The sequence below is a fragment of the Panthera uncia genome (genome assembly GCF_023721935.1).
Source record: "Panthera uncia isolate 11264 chromosome B2 unlocalized genomic scaffold, Puncia_PCG_1.0 HiC_scaffold_24, whole genome shotgun sequence".
Classification (NCBI taxonomy): domain Eukaryota; kingdom Metazoa; phylum Chordata; class Mammalia; order Carnivora; family Felidae; genus Panthera; species Panthera uncia.
In genome coordinates, this window is record NW_026057580.1 from 98,797,612 (window position 1) to 98,809,385 (window position 11,774).

The 11,774-nt window shown below is 38.8% G+C and overlaps 1 protein-coding gene across 5 annotated transcripts in view; it reads left to right on the top strand.

The window, feature by feature from the left end:
• UTRN (utrophin) overlaps window positions 1–10,786 on the top strand; it is a 408,075-nt gene extending 397,289 nt beyond the window's left edge. For all 5 annotated transcript variants that reach the window (XM_049653027.1, XM_049653026.1, XM_049653028.1 and 2 more), the window contains 3 exons: window positions 1,135–1,227; window positions 6,307–6,329; window positions 8,712–10,786. In XM_049653027.1, coding sequence (XP_049508984.1) covers window positions 1,135–1,227; window positions 6,307–6,329; window positions 8,712–8,720 — 125 coding nt within the window. In that variant the 3' untranslated portion in view covers window positions 8,721–10,786. The remainder of the gene's footprint in view (window positions 1–1,134; window positions 1,228–6,306; window positions 6,330–8,711) is intronic.
• Window positions 10,787–11,774: the final 988 nt, after the last annotated feature.

The following is an 11,774-nucleotide window of genomic DNA, read 5'->3' on the forward strand; positions in this document are numbered from 1 at the left end:
TCCCCGGTACCTTAGAGCAGAAAGGAGTTTCATACTCTCTTCGTGCTCAGCTGCGTACAAAGACATTTTAACAAGACCAAAAAAGCAAACATTCCAGAATAAGAATCTATAATATATTTGCTTATATACTGTGTAGTAGTGGATTGAATTTTGGTGAAAGATGGAAAAAAGTACTCTTTTCGTTTGGGGATGAGCAACAATTTAATTTTGGCTTTGCCTTCAGAGTGATTATTTTTTTAAAGTAAATTTTCTGTCTTTAAAATTTATATTTATACGTATTCAGAAAATAATCCTAAAGTATATTATATACCAAGCGTGGTTTTCTCTGCCCAGGTCTGGGAATGAATATTCTGCTTTTTCCATCCTCATCCCTATAGACATTGCCACCCCTCCTGCCCCTGTCTGAGGCCAAGGTCTCACCTAGCCTATTATTGGTCACAAAGGGGACTTGTCACCTCTGCTAGGAAAGCCTCTGTCAACCAGTATTCAGGAATGGCATTTTGTTATTGATGAAATTTAAGTTCTGAAATTCTACTGAGGACCATATATTTTCACCAAATTAATTTGTTTCTAAGATATATTTTGCTGCATTAATCAGAAGGAAACCTAAGGTATTAATATTATCTGAATTGTTTTAAAGAAGTGAATTATTTTGCTCTTGGTTATAGAATAAAAATCAAGGTAAAAAGTATCTTCAAAACTACCTCTAGATTTGTAGCAGCATAAGCTAGCCCATGCCAAAGTCTCCAAGAAGAAAGAAGGAAGGAAAAAGAAACTGGTAGAATATTTTTTATATGAAAAAACACTTGGAATGCAAACTAATGGAATTTCATCTAACAAATTGAAATAATATGACCACATTAACTTATTTTTCACTCATAAGTTTTCCCTTGGCACATGGAATCTTCCTACAGAGACATCTAATGCATTTTATTTATATGAAATTATATTACCAACAAATTGATACAAAAATGGTTTTAATATTATTTCCCAAAATTGTCCTTTTCATAGAGTCTTAATTTCATGTTGACATTTAGAGGCCAGGATTAGGGTTTTTCTCCCAATGTTGGGTTTTGGTGGAAAGCTGGATGTTCATTTCAGAACGTCTATTGTTTTGTTTCTCTGCTGGCCCAGCGGCGGAGGACCTGCTGGCCCCCCCCCACGACACCAGCACGGACCTCACGGAGTTTATGGAGCAGATCAACAGTACATTTCCATCTTGCTGCCGTGAGTATGAAAGACCCCAGCACTACCACTCCACCTTCCCTTCCATTTCTTCTTTCCTGCTTGGCGCCCTTTGTCTTCTTTGGTAAGATAACAAAAGCCGCGATTAGAAACAGGATTGAATATGATTTGAAAATAAAGCAAACATTCTGTATGTCGACCAAGCAAATGAAGCTCAGCCTAGATACCATCGTGTCACTGGCTGTGGTGATGGTGCTGCTCTCTGAGAGGTTTCTGTTGTGCCTTTTGAAGGATAACATGAAGGCAAACCAAACAAGTTGCTTTGTAAGAAGTTACCCTCTTCAGTGCAAACTGTAGTACGAAATGTGTTATTACTTCAAAAAAGAGCTTTTAGCACCCAACAAGGCATGAAAATGGTCCTTTCTGATGTAATTCGCTCTCTCTCTTTTTTTAAGATTTTATTTTTAAGTAATCCCTGCACCCAACATGGGGCCCAAACCTACAACCCCAAGATCAAGAGTCAAGCTCCACTGACTGAGCCAGTCAGGCACCCCCACTCTCTTTTCTTTGAGGTCATCAGATTCAGTTCTGGGAGGGGATTATTTTCAGATATTTTTTCTCTTTTGTTTTCTTTCTTCTGATTTCTCTTCTCATGGAATGAAACAGTCACTGCATAGAGGCCAAATAATTGAAGGCTTCACAGATTATGACCCTGTGACTTTTCCATATGAACAACCAAGAGCCAGAAAATAATCAAATGAAAGCAGTCCAACTCCCAGAGGAAATTACATAATGTTCTTATTTATTGATTTTTCCCCCCAAACTTTTTAAATTCATTCTCGTCATCTCAAGGTTTCTACTGAGCTCTCACTTGGGCGGTTTCAAAGGGAAGCTGTGCACTTGAATGCATGCTAACTACTTAATGCCGCAATTTATCTTAAATAATCTTTTAAAGAAACTTGAATATGTTATTTATAACTTTTAGGGTGATTTCCACTCAAGTTGATTTTTAAATCTAGGCAGCCATCGAAGTAAGATGTTAGTATGTAGGTATACCACTGTAGATATTAGATATATGTTATATATGGTAGTACATATATAAAACTGCTTCTCATCTCTCCCCTTTTCATCCTGTCCTCAGCAAATACCATCCTAAATGATGAAAAAAGGCATCACCAGGAAGGTAGTTAAGTAAGATATACTGACTTCATTAAAAAATATGCTTCAACTTCTACAATTCTGCAGTTTATAAAAATGCCATCATTAGCAGGGAGTGGAAATAGCTCTTTGAAATACAGTCTTCCCTGAATTTTCAGAAGTATTTTCCTAAAGGACATAGTACAGAATTCTATAAGCACATAAATATATTTATATTTGGGAATGTGTCATTTTCCAGTTATTATCTGTGTTATAGTTCTCAATGTTTCTTGAATTGTATTTATTATAGGTCAGTCCCTACACTCCCCCAAAAACATGTGCCCATGTGTGCAAATGTGTATGTGCACATACACACACATACACGTGCACACATACTTTTTTGGCCTTCTGGAATCTCACAAAGGCTTCAGAGGGTCACTTGAAGCCCCTACACTATCAGATTGTTGCCTGTTTTCTAGGTGCTGTAACAGCCACAGTAGATGAGCAGATCAAATCTTTTATATTAAGGTTGAATTTTCTAGAGATTTTTATTCTGAGTTGTATGTTATTTAATGGCTAGATAAAACCTCATCTTAGTCACTATAAAAGACAGAATTTCAAGATTAAATTTCTAAATGAAATTACTTTTTAGTTCAGCTTAAATCCAAATACATTAATAATTAGTTAGGAACAAATTCTGCAAATCAAAGCCTATTTATAAGTTTGCATTTAAATGTCATGATGGACATGTTCAATTTAAAAGTCAGTTGGCAGTGAGTTAGGATGGGAAATATGTTTAATCAAATGCTTTACAGTGTCTATAGATGTATAATTTCCACATTAAACTTTTTAAATATTTATTTATTTTGAGAGAAGGAGACAGAGTGAATTGGGTAGGAGCAGAGAGAGAGAGGGAGAGAGAGAATCCCAAGCAGACTCCACATTGTCAGTGCTGAGCTGACATGGGGCTCAATTTCATGAACCATGAGATCTTGACGGGAACCAAAATCAAGGTCTGAAGCTTAACCTATTGAGCCACCCAGGTGCCCCTAAATTTTTTATATTAAAAATTCATGGTGTTTTTTTTTTTTAACAGTTTGTCACAAAACAATTACTCTTAAATATTTTTCATAGTATATTCTTTTTTTTTTTTTTTAATTTTTTTTTTCAACGTTTTTTATTTATTTTTGGGACAGAGAGAGACAGAGCATGAACGGGGGAGGGGCAGAGAGAGAGGGAGACACAGAATCGGAAACAGGCTCCAGGCTCCGAGCCATCAGCCCAGAGCCTGATGCGGGGCTCTAACTCACGGACCGCGAGATCGTGACCTGGCTGAAGTCGGACGCTTAACCGACTGCGCCACCCAGGCGCCCCTTTCATAGTATATTCTTATGTGTAAATGTTATAAAAGTCTAATCTGGCATATTTTAGAAGAGAATATAATTAAATGTAAATAATCATAATTATAAGGCAAAATGAATAAAAAAAGAAATGAGTATGCTGCTTCGGAGTGTGTCTCCTTCTCTTTCTCTGTCCCTCCCCCCCTCACTCTCTGTCTCTGTCACTCGAAAGGGAATAAATGTTAAAAAAATTTTTTTTTTTTTTACTTTCCAAGATAGGGACAGCTTTCCCTTAAAAAAAAAGGCTTATTTATTTATAAAATTGATACATAGCTTTAAAAATTGTGTCTAAAGTTATTAAACCTTTTAAAAATTGTTGCAGAAAAGATATAGTACCTGACTTAGACTTTGTGCCCAGTACATGTTTCTGAATTGAATGAATGCATGAATAAATACATTTTCTAACAGGAAGGTTTAGTTGGTAAAGTTTCCCAAGATAGTATACAGAAGGTTTGCAGGGTTCATTTGCTTTCTTGCCTCTTTTAAGTTGCTCAGCTAGCAATATTTTAATAAACTTTTGCATTCCCAAAGCTTCCTGACCACCCTTGGAGGATTTCTTTAAGCAAATCGGATTGGCACTCTCCCAATGCCAAACCAATCCCGTGAGCCCCTGTTACTAATGAGAGCTTTAAAACTGCTTGTCACCAGCATACAATGAATTGATCTGCATGTTAATCTTGACTTTTGATCCTTTGTGGATTAACAATTAGCATGGTCACAAGTGAATTTACACTCCGGGCAGTCCTGGAATTAAAATGAAACTATAATCATAAATCCTAATTGCATGAATTGCCTACTTAAACATGGCATTTTTGTGTGTGTACCTATACATTGTTGTGCATAACACTTTAGAATTTCTCTGTCTCAAATTAATATACCTGTTGTTCCTGATAGCATCCTTGAATTATGGCCTTTTAAAGTCTTCGTTTAATTATTTACATTAAGTTTCAGAGCAGAGAGGAAGGCATTTTCATCTTTTCCTGGCAAGGCATTAATGAAGGGAATTTGTGTTGTCTATTAACTAATGTACATATTAAAATTTTCACTAACTGCTATAAGTGGGGGTTTTTTTAATGTAAAATCCTCGCCGTGTTTTCATTTATGTCATCCATATATAGAGGATACTAGTCCTGAGGATTTGGGGCCGATAGACCAACAAATGCTTTTAAAATTATTTTTTATCTACAGGCATATTTTCACAGTGAGTTGCCTGTGTTTATTAAACTTGAGTGGCATTCATCACAAACTCAAAACCTACTAAAATGCAAACATTTCCTGGTTTCTTTTAAAAATATACGGGCGCAGTTTGTTCAGGGGAGTACCGTAGCCTTTTATTTGATAAGAATCTATAGGGCTCATGATGCTGATTTGGAGCAACGTGGCTTCAGTTTTGGTTTGGGTTTAGCTGTGCGTTACGAGTAAGAGAAGTATAGTAAGAGAAGCGTGTATAATAAGAGAAGTGTAAGTGTGTGTGGTGTCCTTGATATTTGTGCAACAGAGGGCTCCCTCAGCGTAGCTCAGTGGGAAGGATGCCCACTCATGTTTTCCTGCTATGACCTATGCATCTGGCAGGACTAGGCTGGCTGGATTTTAGCCTAATTCGTTCCCTCCAGGCATCATAAAGTTGCCCTTCTCATTCACTCTGATTTTCTCACAAAGCCCCCACTATGTGGTCGTGGATGTCTTTTTTTTTCCCCTTCAGCACAAAAAGATAAGAGATGGAAGGAATGCAACATGCTAGATGATGAGGGACGGTTCTTATTTGACCAGATGTCCCCATCACCGGGGGAGCAGAATATCCTCTGACCCGCCTGCCCGTGTCCGCCCTCACAATGTCCCCTGGGGCATCCACACTTTTGTAACCAGGAAGGAATTCGAGCTGCTCAGCAGCAAGGGCGAATCAGACCCCATATAACGACTTATCCAGTGCTCTCAGCTGGGCCCCAACAAGGCACAGTGATTAGCCCAAGTATCTAAAGACTGTGGGAATTTGGCCAGCCCTTTGAGGCAAGCACATTGCCACCAGCTTCCTAGACCCCTGGGGCGAGCGTGAGCCAAGGGGGGGCAGAAACTGAACACTCGTGCCCCTTCACTTCCCGAATCACCTGCTGGTCAGAATTTGTACTAGTTAGCAAAATATGCAAACTTGCTCTGTTCGGATACATAAATCAAATACATGGCGTGATTTCAAGAGGAAATTTTGAATTTTTTTTCAAAACAAGTTATTTGCTGAATGCTTCGGTATGGACTTATCTGAGAGAGCCAGCATATGTTTTGCATATTTTGGTAGAATTTTTATATCTTATAGGACATAGGATATGAGAAACTAGGGAAAAGAAACTAGTCTTTGTTAAAGCATCTAGCCAGAAAGAAAGAAAGAGAGAGAGAGAGAGAGAGAGAGAGAGAGAGAGAGAGAGAGTGGAAGGGAGGAAGGAAGGAAGGAACCAAAACTTGTTTCTTATTTTCTTATTAGCACCCATTTAACAGCTGGGAGCCATACACTCCACACTTTTGCGTGCTGAGAGGGGGAACCAGCAAAGCAACCCTAGCGCCTTCAATTGATTTCTTTTGTTTTCTCTTTCAGCCAATCTCCCCAGCAAACCACAGGTAAGCGTTAATGGGTTGATTGGCTCAGGTGTTGTCGATTACAACCTGGAGTAAGCAGATTAGCTGCTTTTGATTTCAGTGCAGATTTTATTCCCCATGTAATTTAGTAAACTTGCTTGACGTTTAAATGTTAGTTAATTCTGTACAACAGTTTGTCAGTCTGGGGAGAGGGAACCCTTCCCAAGCCAGTTCTTCCAGATGCCCAAAATACCAAGTGCCTGATCCTTTGTGTTCTAACAGCTTTTTAAGGGCCGCAAATACGCTATGCAAAGTTACCCTGGGTCGATTTGGCTGACCACTGTTCTCCCGGATATGTACTTACGGTCGCTATCACAGAACATTAACTTAAAGCAGTGACTGCAACGGTACACAATGTGGTTTTGTTACTTTGAGAGGGAAAACATTTTGATTCTTCATTTAAAAATTTGCTGAGGTTGGGGAGGGGAAAATTTGCTGAGAAATGTTGGCAGCTTTGGCTTTATACCTTTCAGTGTTTTCCTTATCAGGTGCTTTTAGTACTAATGAGCCACAAGACCATAGTAAATCTTTGGAGAACATGTTCTTTCATGAACTTGTTTATTAATCTTTAATATTCTGACTGTGTTATTATCTTGATGGCAAGAGGGGCTGGGGTCTTAAGGAGAAGCACAGACGGTTGGTCTTTAGGACCTGGAGGGAAGAAAAGGAAATCTCAAGCCAATTAGCAGGTGTGATGTGAGAGGTCAGGAGATGGAAGGACTTCATCTCCATGAAGAATCATCTTCCGATTGCTTGTGTTGTCTTAGTGAATCAGAAGCCAGGGCTTCAGCAGAGAGCGAGGACTGGAGGAGGTGTCAGAGGTGTGAGGAGAGACTGGAGGATGTGCCATAGCTGCTTGGAGATCGGGAAATAACAGACAGGGAAATAGTGTGACTGCAAGGCAACATTGAACATGACTTACGGTGCCTCCTGTGAACAGCCGGCCTGCAAAGGCTGCATGTTGTCTCCTGGCCGCCACGTTCAGCTTCATAAGCACAGGCACCAGAGTCGGGCTGAGTGTTGCATTTAACCAGAGTTGAAGTTTTGGTTTGGCCAAGAGAGTACAACACTTCAAGGGAAGAGGCAAAGGTATGATGATGATTGAACAAAGTATCCAAGCTTGTAGGGAAAGAAGTGATGATATGTTAGGTGCAGGAGACAGAAAAAAAAAAAAAGGGGGGGTAGGAGCAATGGATTGTGGTAGCAAAGGGTGGATGGAGTTGGGGTCCTAATGGAAGTAAGTGGGAACGTAAGGTGGTTGTCAGAGGCAGGATGATTGAGATTGGAAGTGTTGGAGGGGGTGAGGTATTGGTGATGGTCCATTTGGAACTTTGAGTGAGTGACAAGAGGGGAGGACACATTCTCTGGAGGAGAGGAGTTCAAGGAACCGAGAGGCCAGATTTTTGGAAGAGTCATCTATGTGGGCAGTGAAATCACTAGGACTTAAACATAGTTTTAACACGATGACAGTGAGCCATTCTTCAAGAAGTAAGGGAACATGACCCAAGGGGTCAGAAGATGACTACAGAGTGTGTGGTATAGTCTAATGGCATGGGATTCAAAGTTGGGTGGAGAGAGCGAGAGAAAAGGGCCTGAAAAAACACAACGTGGACCTAGAAAGGACGTATCCAATACATGAAGAGTGTGGGAGATAGAAAACAGTCATATGTGAGACGGTTGTAGAGGAACCTGTGTCTTCGGGGTTGATCCAGATATTGATGTGTTCAGAGAAGAATTGACGGGCATGGGTTTTAATGATGATGGATCCAACCGTACGACCTTCCCTTCAAAACATTGATGCCACTCCCTTGAGTGTGACCTGGCTGTATATCCTCTCTTGCCTACGTGTACTGGCCCTGGTCCGTTAACCGGCACCACTGCACACCCTTCAACTGTGATTCATGTCTTGCGTGCCCCTTGTCTGGCCCCCAGCTTGGGTCGGAGACCGGTTGGAATTGTCGAGGGTACCCCCTCAGCCACAGACCTCCCACAGTCCCCCAGGGAAAGATGGAGTGCTTGCACCAGCTGAACTCACTCATCTTTGGTACCTCCAGCAAGAAGAAGCCGAGTGCTGTCTATTTTCACTTGGTTTCCAGCCTGGGCAAGAGAAAAGTCTTCCAAACTTCCTCTACACTGGCTGCAATGATAAAAAGCAGACTAGATGCCTTCGGGATGAAAGAGAAAGACCTCATCCCAGGGAGCAAAAGTCACATGGAAGTAAAGGGTCCCCTTTGAACACAGCCAAAGGGGCTGTGGGTAGTTGTGAAAGAAATACTTTTATTTCTCAGAAGAGTTGACAGGTCTCTGCTACCTGTAATGTTCTGTGTAAATGTTGTTCTGACAGCACTGTTTCCCTTCCCACAGGCAATGTGAAGTATTCATCTAGCCAGTCAACATTTCCTGACTTAACAGTGTTGCCCTTTTCAGCAAATGCCAATTCCGAGTTCCATTTAATCAGAAGCTCCGTGGCTCCTTGAAACATGCTGTTGAGCGCTGACTGTGTGTTCTACTGAAGGAGTAAAACACTGACTATCCAAAGAGAAAGGATATTTTGTTTTTATAATAATCATATATTATTGGGGTTTTTTTGTTCTTCCCTTTCTATGCAACTGTAAATTAATGAACAGAGTGGTATTTGGAAATGGTATTACATTTGTCACTGATTTGTATACTGTATACAGCATTGGGAAAGTGGGTGGGGGCTTTCTAAGATGATACCTTCTTGTTATTAACCATAACAAAAATTGCATAAGAATTAGAAAACAGTGTTACATTTTTACATTCCTTTATATTAACCTTGTACAATAACTTCGTTTATTTCTTCCGCTCTTTTACCATTATGTTTTGGTTATTTATAATTCACCAGCCACATGACCACATAGATTTCCTGTATTCATTTCCATGATTTGGCCAAATTAATAAGTCATATATTTCAATTAAATATTTATGTATATGAATTAGGCTACATCTCTTACATACCACTTAACTTTATTTGACATCATACTTAGTGACCACTTGGATAACCACAGTAAAAGTCCTGTGGGCCTAACTGGCATTCCTACTGGGATTTGTTTCCAGCATTTTATTTCCCCGCTCCATGTAATAAGTAGATCTTGATTTCTTTATTTATTTCATGTCCCGGTATATATGATAGAGGAGACTTAGAACAGCATTATAATAATCTCAAAGATCATTTTTACCAAAGGTTGCCCATTGAAGTATATTCTCATTTGGACACAGAAAGAGAACATGGGATAACATTTCCTTAGTTGCTAAGTCTTGATTTTCATCATTAAATACACAACAGACCTTTACTTAATCGTGCTACCAGAACACATCTTTGTCTCGAATTCCCTTTGAAGAGAATTTTATTTTGTTTATGTATACTCAAGCCATTTGTAATTCTTGAAACTCCCAGTTCTTTTCTTCCTGACAGCAGACAAATTCAATGCCTGTTTCATTTTACCTTTTGGATGAATGATTACATCTTTTATTACTTTTCATTTGATCAGTATATTTGGAAAGGATGTTTATCAAAAGCCCGTGTCACTGCTTCCATAGAGGAATAAAATTACGCCTAGATGGTGGTACCCCTGCCTTTGAGTCAATGCTGTTAGGTATTTGGTTTGGCTTCTGATTTAACATTTAACTGATTCAGTTGAAACGTGTTATGTAATTACCAAATGTAGAGAAACCAAAAAAGAAAGAAAGAAAGAAAGAAAGAAAGAAAGAAAGAAAGAAAGAAAGAAAGAAAGAAAGAAAAAGAAAGAAAGAAAATCACGTGTTTTGATTCAAGCGTATGTGCATTTAAAACATCAGGACATTTTAACTTTGGGTTCTCTTGAACTGGGATTTGGCCAGAAGGAGGCTTAAAGTTAGAAATTGCTATTCTTTTAGAATAGGTTGGGTGGGTTGGGGGGCAAGGGTGTCTATTTGCAGCATAGATATTTTGAGAAGAAAATTGTTTTATATAAGAGGAAAGCCATGACCACCTTTCTACCTCAGATGCATCTTCATCCATTGTGTTGGAAATAGCTTTATGCCGCTGCAGTCTGCAAAATCTAGAGCTTTTATCAGGCCACATCAAACCCAAGAAAAGCACCTATTTAAAGAAAAAAACTTTCCCTGAACTCTGAACGACAAGTTGTAGATTTGGTGTCTTCCTTGTTCTTACTTTGAAAAGTTACGTATTAATTTTTTTCTGCTTGTAATTGTGTGCAACATGTCTTCTATCTGCTATTAAGGAAAAGCTACATAAAACACTACATTGTAACCTTCTCAGTAATAATAAATAAAAATATATATATATCACAGTAACAACAAGGGGAAATAAGTATGTAGTTCTTTTGAAATATGTGGTAAAGAACTAATCATAGACTATCATCTAATCTGGTTACATGTTGTATTTTTCATCCTGAATAAAAGTAATTTTAACACAAGATGACTTTGATATTCTTCAGCTGTGTTCATTGAGAGACTGAGCTTTGAGTGTACATTTATGAAAATAAAATACGAAAAGAGCCTGTATAATGATAAAGCTATTATTCTATTTTCTCTCCTACACAACGAATGCATTCTTCCTCTTGTTCTACTTTCTGTGTGTCCCTCTCTTCTCTATTATTTATATAATTCTCAGTTTCCTTTACAGATAGAAAGCTTATAGATAGGGAAAAATAATGTTGGGTGTTAAAAACATACACACGAAGCCTATCAGGCTTTTGTTTTAATAACTTGGATGCTATTGTATTTACTTGATTCCTCTTCCAAATCCACTTAGCCGCATGGCCTTAAATAATGTGCTTTTTATATATGCACTGGGTTTTAACCATTCTGGTAGTATGTTTAATCCATTCCTGAAGCCATCCTGTGGGAAATAGTGTTGAGAATTGTATTACTTGATTCTAAAAGTAAAAGCTACCTATGAAATAGAAAAATCCCCAAACATGTAATTTGTTAGAATAAAACAGATACATTCTAAGGAACATGCATTGTAAGCATCCTGTTTACCCCAAAGTAATAGTCACATTAAGCATTCCTAAGGAAACAATTGTTAAGTTCTAGTAACCTGTTGAGTAGGTAATTGGAAAGGGAAGTGGGAACACAAAACAAAGTATTGTTTTTACACTAAGCCTTTAGCTTGTTATTTCTGTCTATCCTTGAGATTATATGTACATTTTTTAAAGCTTATTTATTTATTTTGAGAGGGAGGGAGGGAATCCCAAGCAGGCTTTGCACTGACAGCACAAAGCCTGATGTGAGGCTCAAACTCATGAACCATGAGATCATGACCTGAGCCAAAACCAAGAGTCAGACGCTTAACCGACTGAGCCACCCATGTGCCCGTGTACATTTTTAAAGAATGTAGCTTGCCCTTGGATTTCTCCCTGCCGCCCCCCATTCAACTGTTTCAGTCAACCAACTATTTCA